Genomic DNA, 27114 nt, shown 5'->3' with positions numbered 1-27114 from the left:
CTTCATTTAGTGGATTTTCTATTTGTCTCGCCTGGGCCGTTTTCACAGCTTTATTTTTTCTCCTTCCTCTTGGTATACCCTCATTTCTTGTCAAAGCACAGCCTACTTTTTTTTCTTCTTTCATATTCGAGCAGTGAGAATTTTTTTTACTTGTTTTTGTTTTTGAATGTAAAGCAATTCGTCCTTGTGGCTAATTATTGCTCTGTAGTTGGGTGGGGCCCTTACATGGCATCAGTTTTGGTATTAGATGCAAGTGGGTTGTTCTTAGCTTGTGAAAATAATACAGCAGTTTATTTGTTCTAATATTGTGTTATTTAAGTTTATTTAAAACAAGTCTTATTTAGCAGATAAATGGAAAAATAAGATACCCATAAACTGTAGTTTTAATAAGTTCAGGGGTTCCTGATCAGTCAATCAACGATATCCCAGTACACCCTTGCTGGTGGTGCTTTTTTAAAAAGAGCATATTTGGAGTCAAAGCACTCTAGGGTATGAGCTTCCACTTGTCAAAGCTCCTTTATTCCACAGTCACTGAGTGTGACTTCCCCGCTGGGAGGATGTGTAAAATAAGAAGCATCGAAAATCACAGGCATGCAAGGACCCCGATGACCTCAGGCTGCTCACAGCACCTGACAACATGTTGACATAAAATCACAAACAAGCCTCTCACTGCTAGAGGGCAAGGTGAGAGTAGCAGAAATGGAAACAAGTGCAAATTTGAAGTGATGGAAGCATAAAATCAAGCAAAATGACAAAATGAAGACAAAAAAGAAGGCTGATTTTATTTTTTTCTGTCATGACTCACAGCATGACATAAGTGCTGTGAATATTCTACCTACATAGATTTCCCAGCCATACAAGTGCTCTCATTTCCCGCACGTCCGTCTGCTTTCTCCACTCTGACATATTTATTTCCCCTGGTGTGTATTAAAAATAGAAAAGGAAAAAAGAGAAAATGGAAAAAAAAAGTATTTTGATTCAAAGGGGGAAGAATTAGTGTGGCAACACCAGGGATTAAACTAAAAGTTTGTGGTATTTGCAGCATTCGGAGGTTTCTGGGTCTTGTACCTTGTATCAGTAGCACTAAAGCTTCTCCTGCTGTACACCGCTTCTGGTTGGCTTCCTGGTGTGTGTATGGTTGAAACTGAAAAACTACAATTGCATCTGTGCACTTGAGCATGATCTGAAACGATTCAGCTGTTTTGTTTAGTGATCCAGTGTTTATTTGTTTTTTTCGTCTGCTCTAGTCTTCCAGCCCTGACAGACCTGACAGCAATACAACAGGTGAGCTTTTTTCTTCTTGATATACCTGAAATTTTAGAGGAGAAAATTTAAGAATCTCTTTGATGTTTCCAGTACAATAAAACAATAAAATCAGATTTTTCTTTTTCATTGTTACACGTGCAAAACAGCCAAGCCTCAACCCACCACTCCAGAAAGCAGGTCTCCCGGTGGTTCCGTTAACAAGCCCGACCCTGCTTCTCCAGAGAAGACCTCACCACGCGGTGAGACTAAGCCCGAGCCAGTTCCTCGCCTCAGAGCTACGTCTTCCTCGAGTTCCCCAGGGGGACCAGTAAGTCCCAAACCACCAGTGCCACAGGGAGCAAAGCCTGCTCTGGCTGCTCGACCTACAATCCCGCAGAAGCCGAGGACCACGAATAGCAGCAGGAGCATAGGTACTGTCAAACTCTGGGTTTGAGTAGGTGATTTCTGTTACAGTGATTTTTTTTTTCTTTCCGAACAAAATGTGCGATGCATGTTTTATTTTGTTAGGTATGTATCCATACTTAATGCTTAAAGATTGTTTTCTCTTGTTTTGTTTTTTCTTCACATAGATGAGAGCTCAGATTCCACCAGCAGTGGCAGTGTGTCTCATAAAGCCACAGTTCTTCCTCCAACACTGAAGAGGGTGCTATCGGAAAAAGGCAAGGACGGAGTCTCCACCAACAAAACCACTCAGGAAGGTACGTTTCTCCTATTTTGTTAATGTTAACACATTAAAGAAAATAGATTTTGAGCCTCACTGAAAATGCAGTGAACTGTCAGTCATCCCCTTATAAATACATCAGCTGTTACTTTTTTGTCTCCTCGTGAAGTTCGACAGACTGGTGGATGTTTGATCTCGCTGTCAGGATCTGACACAGTGTTTGCGTCCCCTGCGGTCTCGTATTTGTTATCGTGCCGTGGAGGCCGCTGCTGTATTTTCTACGAAATGACAGATTTGACACTGACAGATTCAGGTCACAGCTCTCACAAGGCTCTCACTGCCTTTGATCTACTATCTATTATGTAACACTTATACATAATTATTAATTTGAGAGTTTGTATTTGAAACCCTGGTCCAGTGGCCAATCTTCAAGTGACCTTTGACAAATGTTTTCGTTTCAAACATGAATATTGGTTAGATCCCAACATTTAAAACTTAAAGCACTGCCTTTATATTCCTTATGATGATTGTAAATTCAACTTTATATGAAAAAAGTAAATGAAATGCAATATCACAGAACGAAATAACTCAGAAAGGTTCCAGAGTTACCTAAAGGAGGAGCTCAGTTAAATAGTCACATAAAAAAGTCATTAATTTGAATTTAAATATGATACAAGAAGGAGCTGAAATGTAGTCCCTGTTGTTATTTGGTTGTTATCTGTTCCTGGTGGAGGAATCCACACAGTGTGTTAATTCAAACTACATTTAAAAAGCAATGTTAACTTCTGCTCAGATTAAAGTCCCAGTTCACCAGAAGCCTGAAGCCACTGTGGTCCAGTAAGCGTGAGTGGGGCAGCATCTCATGTCACCACATCAGACTACAAACCGTCTTCCCCCTGGTCTCAGTCATCTCACTGAGCTTGCCCATATTACTGTCCAAACACCTCACGTTCCACTCAACACTCAACAGCTCCGCCTCTGAAACTCTGCACTTTCCTCCGGATCTCATCTGGGATCCCAGGCCTCGCTCCAGGCACTACAGTTGTCAGCGTGATCCGCTGGTGAATGTAGTGCAAAGTAAAACCACTAGTAAACTTTAAAAAAAATGTGATTTTGCAAGATTTCAAAAGTTGAAAGTTGCCCTTTTGACTCAACATAATGATCACAATAAGCAAGAAAAATTAACTTCATGCAGGCTGCCACTCAGAAAAAGTGGTGTGAGTTTGGAGTGAGATTCTTTTTGAAAGTAGATAAAAAGTACAGCTCCTGAAATATGCTGAAACTACAAAGACGGGATCAAAGCCAATATTCAAACTGTGGAAAGCATTAATCTTAATCCCTAAAGTGAGTTTATGTATTATTAACTGAGTGTAGGGCTGCCGTTGAGAATATTTAAAATATTGCAATTTTCTCTCCTTTTTTATGGAACATATGGAACGCCACTTCTTTCATTCCCGTGGGACCACAGAGCTAAAAAAAACAACAAAAAACAAAAACTGAAAAAATTCATTGCTTGTGCCCTCATTTATGTTTTATTTTGGGTTTTTTTTTCTATAAAATAACTGAAAGAAGTTGACAACAGTCATATGACCTCTCATCCAATCATATGCCATAGTACCGAATCTTACTATTCAAAATGCAGTCACAATGGTCTGTTGCCAGTTTAGAAATATGGTTAAAGAAGCTAACTATGCTTCTGCTTGAGCCTCTGGGCTAAAAGGTCCAAACATAAATAGCTAAAATGTTACAAGTTCTATTGATTTAATTTTATTTTTGCTTTCCTTTCATAGTCTTATAACTTAATAATATCATTATTACAGCAGCAAACATGGTTATTTTTTCCATTATCCAACTGTTCAAAAATAATAATAACATAGAAAGGGAACTGGACTGGAAATTAAGCATCAGACATATGCACGGGTAGCAGCATCAGAGAGAGGGGAGCCACCCGAGCAAGAGCTACGCTCCTTGGAAGAGCAGGTAATGGCCTTTTTCAAAAGCAAGGATATGGAAATGGACAGTAAAGATATTGAGGGATTCCATCCTCTTCCAAGGAAGAACAAAAATCAAATACCTGCCGTTATCATACGTTTTGTTAATAGAAAACAGAAAAAAGAACTGCTCAAGCAAGGAAGAAAGCTGAAAGGAACAAATGTTTATTTAAACGAACATCTAATCAAGAAAAATGCAGACATTGCAAGAATACTAAGAAAACAGAAGAAAATACAGTCAACTTGGACATCAGATTGTAAAATATTCATTAAGTTAAATGGAACACCAGAACAGGCAAAAGTTCTAGTCATAAGAGACATGACGGAACTAGAAAAATATAACTGATAAATCAGAATGCAAAGTAGTGCTAAATATGATGGTACTTGTCTAAGTTGCACAACCAACTCGGATGCCTGACAGTTTTCAAGTAAATAGATATTAGAGTAAGTAATACACAAACAATAACTATAATACAGAAAAGGGCCATCAGATTAATAAATAATGCAGGGTACAGGGATCATACAAATGGACTGTTTTTCAAAATGCAAGCTATTAAATTCCAAGACTTGGTGGAGTTTAAAACAGGGGAAATAATATATAAAGCAAGAAATAAAATGCTTCCAAAAGAAATCTGCAAATTGTTCATAGAAAGAGAAGGTGGGTATAACTTAAGAGGGAAATGGAATTTAAAAATACAAAGTGTTAGAACAACTTTAAAAAGTATGTCTATCTCTATAGCAGGAGTTAAATTATGGAACAGTCTAACAGAAGAAATGAAAGAAAGTAACAACATAAACCAGTTTAAAATGAAATATAAAAAACACATTTTTAACAAATATAAGAATGAAGAAAACAGGGTTAACCCAGGGTGGTAATGTTGTTCGTAATAGTGTTTTCGTTTGTTTATCTTATAATTTGTGAATCTGCAAACATTCCCACTCAGTCCTTATTTAAATGAAAGTAGCTATATTGTGGTGGGGCTTGTTTATTTGTTTTGTTTATTTGTTTGTTTGTTTGTTTAGTCTTTGCTTTACTGTTACTTTATATGTTGTTTTTTTAATTTAAGGCTAAAAGAAAATTAAATCAATGAGAGGTAAAATTTGAGGGGGTAGGGACTAATAAGTGTATACTTCTGCCTACTCCTTTTCAAACAAAAGAATGGAATGATATTTTGTAATGATTGTGAATGCACATGTTTGAAATAAAAATGAACTGAACTGAACCAAGGTGAAAATAAGCAGCCATCAGTCCTTGTGGGTTAGTCACTAAACAATAAACAGCTAAAATTGTTATTCTTATTATTGTTTTAAGTGTTCTTCTCTTTCTTGCTTCATTATTTCTTCTCCTTTTATCTCCACCAGTGAGATCTATGTTGGACTCTGTTCAGCGATCCAGCCCTCTCAGCACCAACTCTGAACATCACGGCTCCTCCAAGACCAAGGACCAAAGTACAAACTCAGACAAGGACAAAGCAGCAGGCAAGAAGTCCTCAGACTCTGGGGAGGAGGCAGACAAAGACTTTATTTTGATATAAGTAAAACAAATTGAGATAAAACGCCTGTTGACAAGCTTCAAATTTACATTTAACGAAGGAAGCCCCACAGGGCAGCAAACCTAACTGTTGTTTCTTTTGTGTTAGAGCTTGTACCTGTAGGTCCTGTCTGACTGCACAGTACAACAATCATATTTGGTTTGTAGGAAAACCTGCAGTAGTTTATAAAAAGAAAACCTCTTAATTTAATTATGTTTAGTGATGGGTTTTAACTCCTTGGTTATCTAACCTAACCCAAATACTTTACTATGTCGCAAAAGAGCTTCCTTCTCACAGACAGCCTTCTCTCTCCTCTCTAGATCACACTATTGATCCCTGCTTTCAGGTAAAAATCTCATGTCTGGAACCTAAATAGAAATCTTAAGTTTTCAAACCACTAAAAATGATGCATGACATTTATACAAAAAAGCAGAGAGACTGTGAAAGTGTGTGTACGTGTAAAATCTTTAACTTGAGTCTTTCTACTGTCTGTTGCCATAGCTCGTCTCCGAAGGACCAAACACACAATACCACTTACGTCACGATTACTGTACTTTACCCATACAACCAGACCAGGAATCAATGGCGTTTGTTTTTTTCAATATATTTTTACAGATTTTGGTATATACTAATCTTCAGCATGTGCAAAGGACTTTTTGGGGACTTCAAAGGTGCCTGAATCCATTATGCAATTCGTGTTTTTTTACAGGAAAATACAGGTTTCAGCTGAGACTCTAAGCAAAGACAGAACTCAGATATATTTGATGTACTTTGACTTACTCAGAGGGGACTAGCCAGACCACACTGCAGGACTGAGGGATAGCTGTAAATCAGTGTAAAGCAAACACACCACCTGGACTCAAGTTATACTCACTGCAAGAGCTGGAGTGACAGTGTGATGTGTTTAACTTTAACTTTATTGATAATCAGTATGGCTTCAGCACTGTTAAATAATACTGTTCTCTGTACGTAAACACTGTGGAAAAATATCTTATTTGCTGTTTTTAGGGGAGGATACCACTAAAGTGCAATACAGAGTTTGATTGTATACATTTTGGCCAAATTTCTGTGTTTATAACAAAATTAAATTCTTAGTTTTCCTGAAAACAAATTGCAGCCTTTAGTCGAAATGTTGAGACTCTGTATTGCTCTTAAAGATAAAGAGGGCTCCTTCCTTCCAAAAACAGATTAATTTTATTCATTGAGTAATATTGACATTCCTCCAAAAGAAAAGCCCAGGCTTTGAAAATAACCTCATCAGTTTGTCCTTTGTGTAAAAGCAGGATACAGGAAGGAAATCCGGCCTTCAGACACTCTTCTTCCTCATCATCTTCCAAATTTAGTTCACTTTTACTTTCCACACAGGACGGGAAAAAAAACTCAAGCCATTAGGTGGCGATCATAATGCTTAAATTGAAAAAGCAAGCAGTGGCTAAAGTGAAAGTGAACTGAAGGTAGCAGTATTTTGACCACGTGGACCTTCGGGCTATTTTGTACATACAATTTTCAGGATCTGACTGAGTCACATTAACTCGGGTCTCAGGCCAAATTCTTCTGATTTCTCTCTTCTAAGAACAAGCAGTGACCTTTTCACACTGATACAGTTTGCAAACTTTCTCAAATATATGGTGCTTTTGGACTCAATAATCTTCAGAATTGGAAAAAAAGTAAAGAAAACAGTGAACGGGGCAAAGGATTTGTGGGCAGCTCATCTCTCCATCTGCATGTGATGCTGGTTTTTGTGATACTGGACCGTGCAATTTCACAGACATTGGATAAATGGTTTGATATCCCACTCATGCCACGTCGGTTTTTAGTGGCCGATATGCTTCAGTCAACCCACTCTTCCTGGGTGTGTTGCCATTTCAGTCTTAAACAGATGCCTCTGTTTTTATTTCGAGCTCTGCAGTCACTCGGTCTGACACAATGTCAGCATCACACTCTATAAACACCGGTATGTAAAATCCAACCTTTTATATCGCATTAACTACTTATTCTGCAGGTCGAGCTGTGCTCTATTGTCATTTCAAAATGTGCGCTCAAGATTGGGTCTTCATGAACAGTGTGAAAGGGCCATGGCTTGTATTTATGTTACTGTGCAAGAGCCTAATTCAAGTCAGGGCCAAAGGTCTTACTGGTTCACCTTTTCCATATATTATGGTGTCTTCTGATGTCTTTTTTCTAGGGTTAGGTTTTGCTTATTTGTCACTAATCATGGACTTGAAATAACAACGTCTCTGCTGTATATAGTCTTGTCCCTAAGAGCTGCTTTGATTTTCAACACTCAAACTTCACTTTTTGTCTCAAAGGTGTTCACGCCTATCTAAAACAAACAAAAACAAAAAAAGCACTACTTTGCAATATGCTGCAAGGAAAGGATCCGGACATCTGTGGTATCGCGTGAAAGATAGTTTCCAGTTTCCTTCCAAACTTGAGTGTCCACATCGTTTCTGTTGGTGGGAGAAACATGAAAATAACTCGTAGCATTTAAGTTTAGACCTCGGTGTCTACGTGTGTGACTGCATGATGTGACTGTGAGTTGTACTGTATGTATATATGTGCTTTCATACATGTAGGTGTGTGTATATATGTATGTGTAACATATGCACGTGTAATATACTTACATATGATATAGCCACACACCTATGTGACCACAGCGAATCCTATATTGTTTTGGTACTAAGTACACTTCTATACTAGGGATTTGTTTGTAAGTTATTTGGAATAATAAAAAAAAATTAAAAGGCAAACAGTGGCCGGTGATGTCTTGATCATTTGTTGGTTTTCCTCTCACTTGTTTATAAATGTAGAAATGATTTCTTTGTACGTAATTATTTATTAAACGTAATCACTTTAGGTTTACTTTGATTGTTAATGCACTGCAATGTGTTTTTGTTGTTTGGTTCTTTCCTTCTGTCATTAATACATCTCTTGTTCTGTTTGGACATGGTTAAATATGTTCCACTAAGTCTGATGATGGGCATTTCTTCATGCAATTAATACTGATTAAAATAATTTTACAGGCTATAACATTTGTCATGTTGTGTTTATCTGCTGTTCCAGTTGAAGATCTGCTTTGCAGTGTAGCTAAACAACCACCAGATGGCAAATACAGTAGTCCTGTTCCTTCTGTGTGTGAACTGTGTGTTTCTCTCTCTCCCCCTACACACACATACACAGAGGAAGAAGGAGTGGTTTTTTGCTTAGTCACAAAAAGCATATGTCAACCAAGCAGGCTACAGTGTAAAAACAGTTTGTCACCTCAGACGTCGTTCTTTCTGTATGTGTAAAGTTCACAGCCTGCTTTTCTTTAATAAACATGGACTCTGCCTTTGAGGACCTGGACGCAGCTGGTTTCCTGGAGATATGGCAACACTTTGATGCAGATGGTAAGGACATTCACTCATGTCTTCTTATTGTTCTTATAATAAAGATACATAAAACACAGTGGAGTACCTAGAATTAATTTTTTTTTGTCATTGCTAGACATTTAAGAAAGGTGACCTCTCATGAAGTTGAAATATTAGTATGCTGCATATAATCACATAAAAAAAAAAGAAGAGAATGAGTGAGTTGCTCATTTCCTGTAGGAACTTTGTATTAATCACATCTGAAAAGATTAGATAAAACAAAGAGGGTGTTGAATACTAAGCAGTAGTGCAAAGTTGCACAAGACACCTAAAAATATGAACTCAACTTGTTTATGGTAGAGCTACTTCTCCACTAGGTATTTATTTATTTATTTGAAAGAAAATCCAACTTTGTTTAATTGTTAATGACATCGGGATTTTCTTTTTTATAATTGGACAGATAATGGCTACATTGAGGGCAAAGAGCTTGATGACTTTTTCCGTCACATGATGAAAAGACTGCGTCCACAGGTAAGTCGCCTCTGGATGAATTATTGCGATGACAGCTGTTAAATACAGTCAAGGGCAGCTGATCAAGCACAATGCTGAAAATTATAGCATCGTAACATCTGATCCTGACACTCTGTGTGCATGTAGTATGATTTTATCTCTATATAGTATCAGTAGAACTAGTGGTGTAGAAATTTGCATGAAGGCCTGCATTTTAGAGATTATTTAGTCTAATGCTTTTCTATTTCTGTTGCCACAAAATTTACAAATTGCTGCACAGTAGGAGGTATTTTCTACTTTTTAGTCTCATGAATTCACTGGAGGCAGTTTATGAAAAGAAAAGCGTGAATTGGCTAATCCCAATTTTAATTCAGACACAAAATTCACAGCATTTTCTGCCGTGTGGACAGCTGAACATCTATGGAGCTATCTAAAATGGGTGTGGTCACTTAAGGATGTTAGGCACAACTCAATTAAAGAGCTCTGGGCACTGTCAGGAAAAGCACTTGACGTGATTAGAAACTGGCCATTTCTGTGTGTTTTGTGCAAGGGTTTGCACTATTGACACATCGTGTTTACTGAGGAAAGTTATAGTACTGTTGTCCTGAAAAAAAGACGGAGCCAGCTCTTTCCTAGTGGACACTCAGACGAGCACACATCTATTAGCACACGTTCGTGTTTGCATGTGTGTTTATCTGTGGAACTCCCTTGGATACTAATTGCGTAGTACTAGGACAAACAGACCACCAACCACATGTCCCTTTGTCTTTCTGATGTTTGCTTTCCATCCATAATGCCCCCCCAAGGTGATATAGTGTTTGGTGTGTTTGTTTTTGTGCTACAAAAGCACTTGACAGTCATTCTATTTTTTTCTATTCATTGCTTTTGAACTATTGGGTAGCAGCAGCCACACAGTGCTCTTTTGTTTGTTCTTTTGTTTCCTGGAGTGCATCATGCCACATAATTATGCATGTGCTGCAAAATATTGTACAAGAATTTCTCACAAGTTGCATACTCAGGTTTCATGTGATACATTGCATTTCTAATGTGGCAGTAAAATCTAAACAATGCTCAAGTTGGTATTGTGCTAGTCTAGAAAAACATGTTTTTCAAATTAAGTTGTTTGCTTTAAAATTTTTACTTAGCAACAGAGTGAGTGATACAAGGCTAATGCTCAAGAGCAATACTCTTTCTGCAATGAGCAGGGCTGGCACCTTGTAGTCTGCAGACTGTGTACACTGCATTGGATGAAGCAGAGAGTCAGACTTCAGCCCCTTAGATCCACAGGTTTCTATAGTTACAGTTACAGAGTGGTTCATGGTTAAAAAAGAACTGAAAGATGAGCTGCTAAATATACTTTAAAAGAACTTCAGTGGCTCAAAATTATCACCTTCAGTTGATTCACACTTATCTGACATCTGGCAGAGAAAGAAACTGGTCTGCAGAGGAAATGAAAGACGCTGAGATAAGCATGCAACAAACTAAGTCTGCACCTCTTTTTCTTTCTTGGTCTATTTAATTTTGTCTGTTAGAAAGTGTTTTCTTTATTCTTGAATGCAACTCTAGTACAGTGTTGTGCATCAAATAGCAAGTTAAGAATCCATCAGATAAAAGTACATAATTGAAATGGTAATGGAAAATAAAAAGACCCAGCACAGTCTGTCCACTGGGAATCTCAATGGACCAGTGTTGTTCTATTCTAGGTGAGGACTCAAAGCACTTTACACAATATGCCTCATTCACACCCATTCATACTAGTACTTTTTTCTATCTAAGTGCTTTCTATCTAACAATTAGATATTCCAATGAATACATCGAAGAGTAATTTGTGGGTTGAGTATCTTGGCCAAGAATACTTTGGCGACCAGCCAGGGATCGAACCACCAACCTTCCACTGAGTAGAAGACCTACTCACCTAATGAGCTCCAGTCACTCCAGTCACAAGCCTCTGGATTGTTGTTAGGGTACTATATAAACCGAATGACTGATAAACGAAATGAAAAAGATCTCATTTTGTCCTAAAAGTTATCAGCTCTCTCAGGACTGCTCTTTGACTTGAGTTAACAGGTTGGTCTGGCAGTAATTACAACGAGCTCGCACAGGTCCCGAGGATGGTTTCCAGTGGATGGATCAGTCGGCTCTGAGCCCCTTTTTGTTGGCATGGTGATAGACAGGCTGGCAGTGGAGAACAAAGCAGTAGTCTTAGAAAGCGATGATGTTCCCAGACAACATTGTGACCTGTAGTTCGAATACGGAGCATGTAGAAAGGGCCTGCAGAGGTGGAGGTATGCCCTGGATAATAGAGGAATGGAATTTGAAGTAAGACAGAATATGCGAATGAGAGAGAGGTGTGGAAAAGTGAAGCTGCAAGGAGTTGAGGTATTCAAGGTAGAAAAATTTAAATACACTTGAGAGAAGTAAAGAAACGAGTGCAGGTAGGGTGGAGTGAGTGGAGAGGAGTGTCAGGGATGATTTGCAACAGAAGGAGCAGCAAGAGATCAAGGGAAGGTTTACAAGATAGTAGTGAAACCTGCTGTGATGTATGGTTGGGAGATGCTAGCACTAACAAAGAGAGAGGAGGCTGAGCTGGAGGTGGCAGAGTTGAAGAAGATGAGATTTTCACTAGGAAAGACCAGGACAGGATTAGAAATGAAAACATCAGATAGACAGCTCAGGTTCTACATTTTGGAGACAAAGTTAGAGAAGCAAGTTCGAGCTGTATTTAGCATGTGCAGAGGAGGGATAGTTGATATATTCGACAGAGGGTGTTTGAGATGGAGCTGCTAGGCAGGTGGGAAAGAGGAAGACCTCAGAGGAGGTTCATAGATGTTGTGAAGGGGGACATGCAGAGGGTTAGTGTGACAGAGGAGGATGGAGGCAGGTGATCTCCTGTAGTGATAATGTAGTGAGTAGTGAGAATGGGAATGTGAAAAGGAAGGCCAATTAAGTGAGCTGTGGGATAAGCTGTGGATCAGTTAGCCTGGGGTAGAGAAAGCAGACCTTGAGAGAAAAAAGAGATTAAATAAGTATCCATGGTGACACTGCTTAAAATAAGTGTGACTCAGCCATTGAAGTATTATGTTCAATATCTTTGATTCTTAAGATTCTCAAATATATAGTAAGCAGCCTGCATGTAATAGCATAACTTTATTTATCTTATATATTATTTTTTATTACTGTGTACATTTAGAACCGTTGTTTATTCCACACTGTAGCTACCTTTTAGTTAAACAGTGTACTGGTTTTGTAATGGTTGAGTTTGGATAGAGAATCAATGTTTTTGTTTTAATCTGTACAGGACAAAGTCACTGAAGAAGATGTCCAGAATTTGAAGAAAAGGTTTATGTCTGCCTATGATGTCACTGCTGACGGGAAACTACAGATTCAGGAGGTACAGCAAGTTATTAGAAACGAGCTTTACTGGTCACATACACAATCATACAGAGTACAACATGCAGTGAAATGTCTCATAACACACCTTAATTCTCCTTTTTTCTTTAATACCAAAAATGTGAAAATTTAAGCTGTACAGTTCTAGACTTTGGTGTGCACAAACATCCAGCATGACACTACAAAGTCACTCTCTGAAAACTTGTTTAGCTTCTTGGGCTAACTTCCTGTTTTCTATACACTTTGTCTCTGAATTATCTATTCAAGTCCTCCTATCACTTGTGAAATTTTGTGAAATATTTATTTCGGTCAACAACAACAACAACAACAACAGATTATCATATTACATAAAAGTACTCAATCAAACAGTAACTGAAAAAGGAATAGGCTGAAGCCTTGTGGCTTATCCTATCCTTTACCCCCATAGGAATAATCAAATCCTTAACCAAGAAAATAAATAGCATTGATAAATAAGTTATATAACAGTTTGAAAAGAAATCAATGATAAATCAAGAAATTAAATCATCACAAAGTTATTCGTCAAACCAAATTTCTATACCCTTGTATGATACTTCTTTAGCTGCATGTCCTTTTCTTCTTTTATTTACCTCGTGTATCTATGACAGTAGCTCAGTCTGTAGGTAATCTAAGAAGAACTGAAGTTATTCGGACTAATGGGGATCATCCAAAATTATCCTTGCAGTGAAAAGACAGCCAGAGGAGAATAGGACAAAAACCTAAATTAAAGAGTAACAGTCCATATAACGAATATCAGTTTACTCTATATACAAAGTATAAACTGTACTCTTTTGTTCTTTTGATGCTTACATTATGCAGTGTAAACAATATACTGGCATTGCGAAAGGCCCACTGATTTATTTAAATTTTTCAAACATCTACATCATTTTTTTTTTAACCAGGGTTAATTCTTAAAGTACTTTCTGATTTATTCCATTTATTTCCTTAAATCAAATGTGACTGACGAGTTAACATGCAGCAGCTGTTCCCCAGAATTTTACAGACGTATTTTGATGCCTCTGCTTTCCCGAGCTCCACTCTGGGTAATTGATGCAGCTCCCAGCAAAGCAGTAGCCACAGTGCTTCATCAGAGCAATGAAATGAATTATTTTTCCTTCTAACACAGAAACTTTCAGCCATTCATTAGACCATTCCCATGTGTGCAGCAACCACAGACACAAAAGCTTAGGCATTTACTCATAAAGCTGAAAATAAAAATCAATACATATCTTCCCTAAGTGCCCCGTTGAAGATTTACTGTGACCGAGGCACGGACAGAGTGTTCTTTGTAGCTTCATGTTCTGCCCATCCGACACAGTTTCAAAACCTTAACTCAGGTTTTGTGTCAGTAATTGCTTATACAAATTTCCAGTCTGGTAACAATCATCCTTTTGTGCCAACTCTGTTTGTGTGGATGCCACTATAATCATTTTTATATAAGCTATTAGGATTGTTGTGCTAATTTAGCAGGTGATTCAAGCTCTTATCCAAACAAATGGAAAGGCAATCGTAGTTTCAGTTGGCCGCTTCATTAAGTACACCTGTTTAATCAAGCAAATATCTAATTAGCTAGTCCTGTGGTAGCAATCTAATTCAACAAGGTCAAGATGACCTGCTGAAGGTCAAACTGACCTTCAGAGCTGGGGAAGAACGGTGATTTAAATGAACATGGTGTGGTTTTTGGTGCCAGACGGGCAGCTCCGAGTATTTCAGAAACGGCTGATCTACTGGGATTTTCACACACAGCCTTCTCTAGAGTTTTCAAAGAATGTTCTGAATAAGAGAAAATATTCAGTGAGTGCCAGTACTATGGTGCTTTGCTGGCGTGAGAGGTCAGAGGAGAATGGCCAGAACTCTTGGAGCTGATAAGAAGGCAACAGTAAATCAAATAATCATTCATTACAAACAAATGCTGAATCTTGAAGTAGATAGGCAATAGCAGCAGAAGACCATACTAGGCTTCACTCCTGTCAGCTAAGAACAAAAATACTATATCTACAGTTTGCACAGGCGAAAGACTGGATGTTGGCTGATATGATGAGTCTACATATACATATGCATATACATGGTAGGCCAGAATTTGAGGTAAATGGCAAAGCATGCAACCATTCTGACTCATATATGGTATTACACCATTGTTGGCACAAGTTCGCACTAACTGAACACTACAGGCTACCTGAAGACTTTCCACCCACCAGTGTGTGCCCATCTTCTAATGGCTGCTTCCAGCAGGATAATGTGTACAATGCTCTGTGGTACTAGCTCAGAAACTGAACTAGTTCAGAGACAAGTTCAGTCTCTGAACTAGACTAGTCTCTGAACAGAGTATGTAGTAAACTAACACCTCTGTTCAAACACTTCAAACCTGTAATAGATAAGAGTCCTCCAGATGTGTGTGCAAGATTCAAGGTGACAGAGCTTTAGCTGCAATGCTCCACACACACATTCATAAAGACTTTCAGACATTCATTTTTAACAAAGTGTAGCTAATGTTTAGTCTCAAAACATAAAAATTCACTACATGTAAATGTGTGCTAGGACATACGTTGAGCATTTTATTTGCATCACAGTAGTATAAGTTGAAATACTTATTTAAATCATATCATTTATAGATGTAGCATCTTATCTGGGTTTGTACCAGGAATTGTTACACCCTTGAAGATAAATATGTATTTATCGACCACTTTTTGGGTCATGATGCCATCTCCCCACCCTGCACGCTTGAGACATCCACACAGACATTATTAGTAGGAAGTCAAAAACCCAGAAAGCCACAATATCCTGTCTCTGCTGCAGTTGCTGTTTCTAAATAGGTGATCTGTTTAAGTGCACTTAGCAAACAAACTGTTGTGTGCCAGATATACACCATGGCATGAATTCTTTGGGGTGTGCAACTGTTATGTAAGCGCACTTGCACTTGTGTGTTTTTGGGGTTTTTTTGTAATACTGAATGGAAAAATTGATTATCTACTAACAGCAACCACATGCCTCACTGGCAAAAGGAAAATTTACAGAGGTCTGGAGATTAAAACTGGTATCTGGATCAAGTTTTGCACCTGTGACATTTTTTTTCACAGCATTAAAGCGAGCTAAGAAAAAACATTAAGCAACACTTGTTTAAGCAACCAGCTCTTCAAAGCCACATATTTTGTGCAGTGAACAATTTTATTTACTATAGGTCTCATCAGGGTTTGTGTATTGCGCATATTCTGCCAGATTTGTGACCTGAATGCACCAGTATTATCTCGTATTTTAGTAGGAATGATGAGCGAAGTCGGTTTTATCTGCTAATGGAGGCCTGATGTTGGTTAGAAGGACAGACAAGAGTAAAGCATCATGAACTGGAGAGGAGCCAGGTTGGGCTAGTGCAGGACCACATCTAAATTAAATTATCCCCATGTGTTGTCTCCCAATATGGAAACTTTAGTCAAGAATTAAGATGAAAAGCTTCACGGAGCATCATCATTGTCTTTACTCAGATTTTTGTGACTGTTTTTATTTTCCAGCTGGCCCATATGATCCTGCCTGAGGATGAAAACTTCCTTTTAGTTTTCCGCAGAGAAAATCCTCTGGACAACACTGTTGAATTCATGACGGTAAGGTCAAAAATAACACACGAGAGCAGAGCATGGCATGCCCTAACCATCACCCATCAACAATTTTAACAATTAAAAGTAATGCCAGTAGTACTAAAACCTCTCAAACCCCAGTGGTAGCTTGATGGCCCAGGCTATGAGACCGTTAAAGATCTGATTAGTGGACTGTTTTTTATATCCTCAAATGACACATTATTTCACTGGACATCATTGTCCTTTTTTTGCACGTTGGAAGAGTATGAATGGGCTCAGGTGTTCTTTTATTCAATTAAGTTGACTAAAAAATCTTCATGGTAGGTCAGATTCAACAAGTCGCATGTGAGATTTCTGCATGAACACTTGCAGCTACTGATTGTTGTTTGAAATGCTTTACAGTGTGGTGATAGCCCATTGTGGTTCTTCAAACCTTCAACAGGTTTTTCTGAATATATTACCCAAACTGCTCACCCATCGAAATCACTGAGTTCAGGTGTTCCACTTCACTTCTGTGCTCAACAGGGGTAAAATTAACAAACAAAGAATGGGTCGCTCTTCCACAAAGGGAATTCCAGGATGGTACCATGATAGGATGCCAACTGTGCTACAAGTAAAATTTCCTCACACTTAAATTTTCCACTGTCAGCTGTTAGTGGTATTATAAAAAGGTGGAAGCGATTGGGAGCGTCAGCATTTCATCCACGGAGTAGTAGGCCATGTAAAATCAAAGTGCAGCAATTCAGTGGATGCTGGGGTGCATGTTCTGCAGAGGTCGCCAACTTTCTGCAGAGTCAGTTGCTACAGACCTCCAAACTTCATATGACCTTCAGATTAGTACAAGAACAAAGAGCAGAAAGAGCTTCATGGCATGGGTTTCCATAGCCAAGCACCTGCATCCACGCCTTACATCACCAAGTGCATGTAAAGTGTCAGCTGCAGTGGAGACGTGTTCTCTCATCCTCTTCTCCTCTGGCAATCCGATGGCGGATTCCAGGTTTTGATGGTTGCCAAGAGAACAGTACTTGTCTGCTGGACTGTGCCAAGTATAAAGTTTAGTGGAGGGGGGATTATGGTGTGGGGTTGTTTTTTGGGGAGTTGGACTCGGTCTCTTAGTTCCAGAACACTCAGTGCTTCAGCATACCAAGACATTTTGGAAAATGTCATGCTCCCAACTTTGTGGGAACAGTTTGGGGATGACCCCTTCCTGTTCCAACATGACTGCGCACCAGCGCACAAAGTAAGGTCCAGAAAGACAAGGAATGAGCACGTTTGGTGTGGGAGAACTTCACTGGCCTGCACAGAGTCCTGACCTCAACCGATTTGGGATGAATTAGAGCGGTCTGGTCCAACATCAGCGTCTGAACTCACATGTGTGTTTCTGGAAGAATCTTCACTAATTCACCTTGTGGGAAAGCCGTCCTAGAAGATTTGAAGCTGCTATAGCTGAAAAGGGTGGTTTGACATATTAAATCCTATGGATAAAGAATGAGATGTCACACAAATTTGTTTGCATGTGAAGGCAGACAAGTGAGTACTTTTGGCAATAAATCTATAGTAATCTACCTAAAATAAATCTGCACTGCAATTCCAGGGAATTTCACCAGCAAACTGCAATTCTCTTTAGTTAATATCCTGTAAAAACACAATGATATGAGTTTCCGTGATTTTACAGTATTCAGACAGTCTCAATAACCATGGGACATCACATATAATCCTTTGCTGATTTGCCTATTTAGATATGGAGGAAGTATGATGTTGACTGCAGTGGCTACATATCGGCTCAGGAGCTGAAGGTAACAAAAATAAACTCCTTGTGAAGCAGAAGCATTTAATGTGTCTTTTCCTCACTGGCATAGAATGACCGTTTCCTGTTCTTCCACATACCAAGATGCAATCTTTTTCTTCAGAATAGAGATTTGTTGTTTTTGGTGCGATCTAATAATGGCTGTGCTTGATTTGGAGATATACGGTGCTTTAAATGCATATCAATGAATCAATGAATGTCTTTACTTTTTTTCACAGTGTGCTAAAATAAAGTGCTATTTTTGTTTTTGTTTTGTTTGTTTTTTTGCAGAATTTGTAAACTAGAACTTCTAGAACTGACTGTTTTGCTGTTTGAATATTTGATAAACCGATAGGCTTTCCTGAAAGACTTGTTCGAGCTGCACCACAAGGAAGTGACACCGGACAAGCTGGAGGACTACACTGATGCAATGGTAGTAAATCCAACTCTTGAATTAAGTGCGATTAGTCCTTGCTGACAGTTTATGCTGTTGATTCAGTGTGAAGCTGGACTCATCAGCCCCTTCTTACTTAACTGTTAGCCGGATGGCCTGTTGCATTTCCTCTGTAAAGCTGGTAAAAGAGTTGTGAGTTTCCTGTATGTTGACTTGTATTGGTTGTCCCCAAAACACTACTTGTTTTTATTTTTTTTATTAGAGATTTTTGCGATTCTTGTGATGTTATTTTGTTGGTATTTTCTTTGCTTTTGCGGCTATCAAATGACAAAAGGATCAAAATCGAGCAATATCAAATACAAATTCTTCTTCCAGAGTTACTTTTCTACCAGCTTCAAGTGTCAGACAGCCTATTCCTTCTCCTTTATACTTTTCATTTTACAAGAGATTGATTCTCCCACAGAGTCAGACAGATTGATGAGTGGCTCTAGAGTCGCAGGTGGTTTTAAGAAAAAAGGCAGAAAAAGACAGCAAACAAAGAAATAAGACAGACGTTCACTGAGGGTTACGTTTTTCATGCTTCTTAACACATCCTGTTATCTTGCAGATGAAAATCTTTGACAAAAACAAGGACGGACGTTTGGATCTGAACGATCTGGCGAGGTACGGCTCAAAGATTCTTGCTCAGTAATAACAGCTCAAGACATTACATGTCTCAGAATGAATTCCACTGTCTCTTACTGGATACACAGAATGTCCGTTTGTTTAGTTATTCTGTAAGAATGAATGAAACTATTCATAAGATTATTTCAAAGCTGGTGATACAAACTATTTCCCTGTATTTTCCATGTTTTTCCCATAAGGATCTTAGCTTTAGAAGAAAATTTCCTTCTCCAGTTCCGAATGGATGTAAGTTTCTTCTTTATGCTGTTCTTTCATAAGTTTTGTAACTAGATCAACAACAGATTAAAATCTATGATTAAATCAAAATTCTTGTTTAACTTTTTTCCCTCCACCCGTCTCGTCCCTTGTTCATCCAAGGCCTGCAGTAAAGACGAGAGAAAGAGAGACTTTGAGAAGATCTTTAACCACTACGATGTTGTAAGTACAATAATACAGTGAGTGGATGAAAGACAATCATTTCCAGACATGTTTTCCACGTTGTTCATCAGCACATTCTGAAAGAAAATATGGGAATATTGTTGTAAGACATTGTGTGGAACAAGTGACACATGATCACTACATTTGTTGCACCTCTAAAATGTTGCATCTGCACTGTATTCCAACTTCTCAGTGTACTGTTAATTGTTACGGCAAGTCGTAGCATATAGTTGTGATGAATCACATGACTGATCTCAGTGGAAGACATAAGCAAGGAGGCGCAAAATACAGGAGATGAGGAAAAAATATTTAGTAGGAGTAAACCAAATTAGGTATTACTCTGCAGGTATTTTTACATGCCACACGATGTGCAGCTTACAGAACAGGTTTATTAACTGTCCATTTCTAACAAATATTTCTTTGGTTGCTTGTTCAACAAGCGAGAGACTAAAGGGAGAAAGGCTGCTGTCTGGCTCAGTGTTAAACTGACTGAATATTAAAATAAAATCTGCATCTATGTAGACAAACACTGTTTGACTTGCCAAATGCAAACCTAGGGGTCAAATAATATTGGATGTTTGGATTCAGATTTTCTTTGTTAAAACACAGCAGATATTTTTTGCTGTAGCAAGTACAAAAAAATAATAATAATTTCAGCAGAAATCATGGGCAAAGCACCCTGTGGTGATAAAGCTGCCGGCAGTGGACGGCTGTATAATGGCTATTATTTTCTGCGCTTGCAGTTGCCAGTTTCCATGTAGTATGTCGATCAGATTGTAACATAAAACGTGGATTCAGCCGTCTCTTTTCAACTTGTTATTGAATCTCTTATCGGTAGGACTGACCCTAAGGCAGATATCATCAGCACTATTGTCTTCCTGTGCCAATTAATAACACTCACAGATTTGCATACTGTGCTGCGGTGGGCTCGGTACATCTGTAATCTAGATGATGAAGTAAATTATCCATTATGTAGTCAAACTCACACTCTGGGATGATGAGTTAACGCTGTCATTCTGATTAATCAAACACCTACTGAAGCCTGAGAACCCTCCAACAAGCCCACATATTCCCTAAGGTAATCTGCATGCACTTGTCAAGTTATACCTGAGGTAATGATCTGAATGAACCCTTTTTTTTCTGTACTTGGATACATGATCAAATCAGCTTACTGACAATTGTTCTGCAGTTTTCAGGATATTAAAGAATAAAGTAGTTTAAGTACTTAACATATAATAGAGTAGAAAGATGGGAACAAGTTAGTTAGCTAATATTTTAACATAGGCAGAAGGTTAAAGAGCTAAGAGCTGGTCTCATGGTAAAACCCAGTTCTATTCTATAAACATTTAAGTATTTATATGACTAGTTTTTAGCACAGAATAAAAGACAGTGACGTGATTCCCTAAGATCTGATTTTCAAACTTTTTTCTATGAGTCATTTCACCATCGCCTGCAATTAATTTCATTCATCCTCTGATGAGTTTCCTTTTTCTTTGTACATAATAATTGTGGGACAAACCTCACCACTAACTAGCAAACAAAAGAAAGAAAGAAAAAAGGAAAAAGCTGACTGCCTGACTAATGTGAGTGGGAAGTAAGTTACAAAGGATAATAAGCGCCTTTGTTTTTGCCTCTCTACTTTCCTACAACTTCTTTTCTTTTTCTTGTTCAGAGTAAGACAGGAGCACTTGAGGGTCCTGAGGTTGATGGCTTTGTCAAGGATATGATGGGGCTGGTCAGGGTAAGAGTCTGTTCTTTGGTCCACTTAATGTTTGTAATGTTTGTGCCAGTCAGAGTAGTGCTTACCTGAAAATGCTGACATTAGCTTACAAAACATCGTCCTACTTAAGACTACGTATATCCCCCTCTGTTCTTCCACATCTCAGCGGTGGTCTATTGGATCAAGATCTGGTGACTGTGGAGGGCATTTGAGAGCAGTGAACTCATTTTCATGTTCAAGAAAGCAGTTTGAGATGATATAAAAGGATGGGCCAATTGAGCAGTGATGCTCAGTTGGTACTAAGGGGCCCAAAATGTGCCAAGAAAATTACACTATTACACCACCACCAACAGTGTGAACCATCTGCCTGATGGCTCCATGTTTTCAAGTCACCAGACGAGGCAGTGTTTTAAAACCTGTTTCATTTTGGCCAGCCTGTGCAAATTAAAGCAAATGAAACAGGTGTGCCTAACAAAGTGGCCAGAGAGTGCATCTGCTCAGTAATTGCTGGTGGCGAAATCATTCATCATCATATGTAAACAAGATTAATCATAAGTCATTGCTCTCCCTGTTGTATCACCTATGTAACTGTAGCTTACAAAAACTGATCATGCTCATGCAAACACACTGATGACACGTTGCTGTAAACAAAAACAAAACTGCTGTTTTCTACCCTTTTTAAGGGTGTTTTTCTTAAGTTACACAGATATTAATCTATAATATAAACAAATGCCTATATGGCTTTAATATTGCAGAAACTGAATACAAAGAAAGGAAAATCACCATATTAGTTAGAGATGAATTTGTTCTTTTCCCCCTCTCTTCTCTCCAGCCTAATATCACGGGTCCTGAGCTGGACAAGCTGCGAGCCGTTCTGCTGCGTCACTGTGATGTCAACAAGGATGGAAAAATCCAAAGGAACGAGTTAGCTCTGTGTCTGGGAGTCAAGCTGAAACATTAGAGATCTGTACTGTACTACTGGATTATGAAACAATGACGCTACGTGTGCTGTTTAATCGATAATAAAGGATAGCTAGTGGAATGCTGTGTTATGCTCTAAGTCAAGTTGCTAAGTTATTAAAGGTCAGTATTCATGGTGTATTGGATCCTGATATGCTAGCCATAATAAGATGCTCTGTGGCGAAATAAAATGACCTCTGATCTGAAATTACAGGTTATTTGTGCATGAAAACAATGAGGTTTGAATGTTATGTTGAAATGAACTTCAGTGCCATACGATTTGTGGTATATCAGTGTGCTGTTTCATGTGAAAATAAATCCTTTTTATTCTGATGTAATGTTTTCTTGGAGTACCTTATGCACTTGCATGTTTCTCTGCTTACAGAGAAGGCTTACTCACAGGATGTTGAGAGTATTTTTACTGTAATGGTCTGCAGAGGAAATAAACAATGGCATATTGATTTCTCGTGTCATGTAAAATCTTTAAAATGTAAAGCCGGTGCTGGTGTTTCCTGTAGAAAATAATAACATGAAAGCAGTAGCTGCACAGTCTTTGTAGATGAGACGCCTTTTCAGTTTCTTTTATCAGTTTTATCACATTGTTGATGATGGCTGGCCAAACACAAGGAAAGAATTATAATGTTTGGAGTGTGCAGAAGCAAATAAGGGGCTACAGAAGGTGTGTCAAATATAAGGCCCAGGGCCAGAATCGGCCTGGCAAAGACTCCAACCTGACCAGCTGAAATGCTTTGGTAAAAGTGAAGGAGGGCGTTGATTTTGTGACTTTTAACTGTGTTTTCATACGTTTAACTACTTTTCCTGCTGATAAAGATCTCAAAGTGAACAAGCAAAAAACAATTAAATGTTCCTGTTTTTGCTGTCTATAGATTTTTTTTTTTAATTAACAAAAACTTTGTTTTATAAATACGGAGCGGTCTGGGCAATGAACTACCAGCACCTTTTCTCTAATATTACACATCTGTCAAAAAGGAAGACCAAGACATGCTGTGGAAATTCAGCTGCTGCTTCTCCTTCTTCTTCTTCTTCTTCTTCTTCTTCTTTTTTTAACCTTATATTGAGACATTTCAGAGATTAGTTATTACACTGACAGAAAAGAGAGTTTCACTCATCCAGCCCACTTCTGGGCAAAGTTTCCTGTATGTGACCAACATGTAAAATGAGTTTGACATCCCTGGTCTACAGATTAATCCAATAGCCTTTTGTTGGCTGAACGTTTTTATTCTAAAAACGCTGTTTCTGATCAAGCTAAGCTCAATGATCTGCTTAGAGAAGGTCAGGTCTAAATAGTCCACCACATACACTGTAACACATGTCATTCTGATCCTTCTCTGCTGACAGCTCACAGAGATGGACAATGTAAACTAAAGCTGTTAAAATAAAAACAGCCCTCAAGCCACTGAAAGGGACTAATGGTGAAGACCTAAAAGCTTTACTCTGGATTACGGGGCCTCATTACCCTTTGAGTCTCCACAAAGCTCCTGTGTGTGTGTGTGTGTGTGTGTGTGTGTGTGTGTGTGTGTGTGTGTGTGTGTGTGTGTGTGTGTGTGTGTGTGTGTGTGTGTGTGTGTGTGTGTGTGTGATCACTCACCACAGAAGCCCTGCTACCTTTACACTGTTTGCTTTATACAGGTAATAGGTTCAGTTGCGAGTGTTTTCGTGCATGTCTGGTACAGTTAAGGGCTGATTGTGTGTTTTTGTGTGGGCAGAGCAGCTGCTACACAATTGCTGCAAAACACTTTCCCATAATGGCCAACCACTGTATCACATGAATCATTTGCAGTGGATGTTTAACAGCTATTGTAGGCGAGTAGGAGGGAATTTCAATAAAATACAATTTCTATCATCAAGGCTGGAGCACGGTGTATTCAGAATTATTCAGGCCATTTTTTAGAAATACAAGTTTTACTTTATTCATTCTTGTATTATCAGCTGAATAAAATTTAATTTTAGATGACAGTGCTTTCAGATTGACCTGGACTATATCTGAACCACTATCAGCCTGCCAAAGGCTGATGATATCACAAATATATCTTGAGTCAAAACAGAAGGCTCTTGGATTTTTAGCCCCGCTTTACCGGGAAAATGTAATCTTTTCTTTTCTCAGGAATAAGCTTAGATATAGATGGCTACCTCCTTCATTTATGAATAAAAATGACTGCACAGAGAAAGATCCATATTTTTGTGTAAATAATTTCCACTTTATAATATTGTTTCTATTTATTTAGTGGAGACGTGATGCCTCTTGATATGTGGCCTCAGAGCAAAATATCCCTGAACCACCATTGCTCCAAGCCCCTAAACAGGTTATAAACCTATTAGGTAGAGCTTAATTCTTAAGTAGTGACCCATGGATGGATGCATTTATTTTGTAATGTTCCACTGCAAGAGCTGTGCCTGACACTTTAAAGCTCTTGGAGTATGTCTATTGAAGCCAGTAACAATATATGGTTAAAGGGTAGCTATAGTTAAGTCTAAGATATGCAGATCATGTTCACATCTATGCAACTGTTTCTGCAAACATCTGTTAAACTAATCTGAGCAAACAGGAAAGCATACCACATCACTTGTCAAATATGGTGGTGTAGAGGTTTATCTGTGTAGTTTCTCAGTCATCCAGGCCGTGGCACTCTAAGAATCTTGGAAGAAAAGCAAATGGACTTCTTTAAATTTCCTAAGAGTGACTTTTATCCTTTTGTACACTGCGCTTAAAGGAGGCCGTCTACGTCCGCTGTGAACAACTGTCACTGAATAAAGAGAGCGTTGTGATACCAACTGTCTGCCACCTACAATGCAGTTTTGCGATCAACATCCACTCACATCTTGTGTCAGGTGACCCCGATAGGTCATCCCCAATAGGGCGAAGCAAGACCTCACAGTGGTTTCACCCAAAAACCTCTGGTGGTAACGAGGCACACCTTTTTCCACACCTTGGCTCATGTGGTGAAACACATGATTAACAGTTGGTCAACAACCCTTTTAAGGGACAAACCCCTCAGGGTTTTAAATACCTGGGACTTGTGGAGGGGAAACATCTTCACGGAACTTCAGGTGCTTTATTTTCAAGCTCCTGAGACAACGTAGAGGTGCACAGGACGTTTCTGTGTGCTTGGATTAAGTTGAATACATTAAAACTCAAAAACAAGTCTGCATGACATTAAATCCTTTAAATGTTCTAATTCATCCTCCATAGGAAAATCTAATTATTAATAATGTAGATTTTAATCTATAGTGTCAGTACATTATTACAGGCTGAAAATGGATTACAAGTCACTTAAGCGAAGGTGTTGCTCTGTTTTTGACGTTAACAGTGCTTATACATTTCAATTATAAAAGCAGATTTCGTTTTTTTGCCAATTCATTGCAAATTTATCATCCAAAAATACTCTGGCTTGTCTGCTTGCGTTCATGTCACACTTTCACAATCAACAACCTGCACCAGGAACCTGTCTCAGGTCTGCACCAGGCTGCACCTGTCAAAATTCACACCAGCCCAGATTGCATTTAAAGTGCAAACAGGCAGTTTGTTTTAACCAAACCAAACAGGGAAGGTATTATAACAGCCTTAGAGACTGTTTAGATTTGGCTTGTTTGTGAGCTCCACCAAAAAAATCAAACATGTTTTATGATTTCTTTTGAATATATTTGCACTATTGTCTTATTAAACATGAGAAGGGCACCTGCTGGGTTAGGCTACTGCTTTAACAAGGTAGATTTTACAGCCAAGAATCATTCCTAATTAATCATGACTGTGTTTTTCCTTTGAGTGGCACATGGCACATGGTGTCTAATGTGTTTTCACTTTGAAGTCATTATTCTGTCTTTGTGTCCAGTTCCAAGAACTAAGATGGCAGTCAGTGGGACAATTTTCCTGAAAAAAGCAAATAAGTTGTATGTGAAGTTATATCTCATGTTGATGATGAATACAAAATAATCTTGAATGTAGCATACTGAAGGAACATTTCAACCGCTGGGAGATTTTTGCTCGACATGTGAAGCTACACCTGTTGTTACAATATTGGTGTGCTAGCTGGAAGCCCTTTGAGTAATTAAGACACAGCTGCTGAACCAATAAGTGTGTGCATATTGGATTGTGTGTGTATGTGTGTGTGCCTGCATGCGAGAGGGAGAGATGGAAAGAGAAGGAGACACTCCCTTCCGCACAGAACATCATTTTAATATTGGATAATGCTGCCCTCTAGCAGACAGGCAAGGGAGTAAAAAAACAAAACAAAACAAATAAAAAACCCACCAACACTCACCCAGAGTAATCCTTTCACCATTTTTGTGATTTTCAGTGATAACAAACTGAGTCTGCAAAACAGTTTAAGGTTTATTCTCACTTGTTGCACTCCTAAAGCCTCCTGTTCTCCTATAAACATTGACATATAAACACAAAAGAAACCCAAAGTGGGACTATCAAATTAAAAGTGAGGTCATTAGAGTGTTAAAGTGTTGCACTCATACATGTTATATATATATGTTACATATATGTTTGATTTCCTGGTTGATCACTTTGTGCACGAATGTTCTCTTTATTTCCAGAAGAGGCCACTATAGAGCTACGCATGAACACTTCACTTTTTTAACAGTATGTCTGTTTTTTATTGTTCTCAAAAGTCCAATGTACTCACAGATGCAGATGAGCTCATGGCGGTTTAAAGAGACAAAACAAAACAAACTTTTAGCTGACCACCTGTCCTGACTGGAAGTAAGGCCAGCTAATAAAGAGCCAAGAACATGTTCCACATCTTTAAAATCTTTTTTCTTTCTTTAGATACATTTTTACTCCCTAAAAAACTGAGACCACATGCAGTTTGATGGCTAAGCCTAGCTCTTGGGTAAATA

At 38.5% G+C, this 27114-nt stretch overlaps 2 protein-coding genes across 2 annotated transcripts in view; both read left to right on the top strand.

Annotated features, from left to right (window-relative positions):
• Positions 1-8512, top strand: part of LOC134637915 (F-actin-uncapping protein LRRC16A-like) — a 72006-nt gene extending 63494 nt beyond the window's left edge. The window contains exons 35-38 of the mRNA XM_063488477.1: positions 1248-1284; positions 1413-1676; positions 1836-1964; positions 5281-8512. Of these exons, the coding sequence (XP_063344547.1) occupies positions 1248-1284; positions 1413-1676; positions 1836-1964; positions 5281-5453 (603 nt within the window). The 3' untranslated portion in view covers positions 5454-8512. The remainder of the gene's footprint in view (positions 1-1247; positions 1285-1412; positions 1677-1835; positions 1965-5280) is intronic.
• Positions 8513-8674: 162 nt separating this feature from the next.
• LOC134637922 (secretagogin-like) lies at positions 8675-22696 on the top strand. Its single transcript, XM_063488487.1, has 11 exons — positions 8675-8839; positions 9261-9331; positions 12609-12701; positions 16225-16314; positions 18027-18083; positions 18429-18506; positions 19075-19130; positions 19331-19376; positions 19509-19568; positions 21241-21309; positions 22121-22696. Exons 1-11 carry the CDS (start codon positions 8770-8772, stop codon positions 22247-22249), a joined length of 819 nt encoding a protein of 272 aa, XP_063344557.1. The 5' UTR covers positions 8675-8769; the 3' UTR covers positions 22250-22696.
• The last annotated feature ends 4418 nt before the right edge of the window (positions 22697-27114 follow it).

Source organism: Pelmatolapia mariae, linkage group LG10_11 (genome assembly GCF_036321145.2).
Source record: "Pelmatolapia mariae isolate MD_Pm_ZW linkage group LG10_11, Pm_UMD_F_2, whole genome shotgun sequence".
Lineage (NCBI taxonomy): Eukaryota > Metazoa > Chordata > Actinopteri > Cichliformes > Cichlidae > Pelmatolapia > Pelmatolapia mariae.
Note: the sequence above shows the minus strand (reverse complement) of the source record. Positions and strands in the feature narration are given on the sequence as shown.

Excerpts from the sequence above, each read along its gene's own strand:
- LOC134637922 (XM_063488487.1), top strand. The coding sequence starts at position 8,770 with ATGGACTCTGCCTTTGAGGACCTGGACGCAGCTGGTTTCCTGGAGATA. Across the intron at positions 18,084-18,428 it reads TATCGGCTCAGGAGCTGAAG|GCTTTCCTGAAAGACTTGTT; the intron begins GTAACAAAAATA and ends ATAAACCGATAG. Across the intron at positions 21,310-22,120 it reads ATATGATGGGGCTGGTCAGG|CCTAATATCACGGGTCCTGA; the intron begins GTAAGAGTCTGT and ends TCTTCTCTCCAG.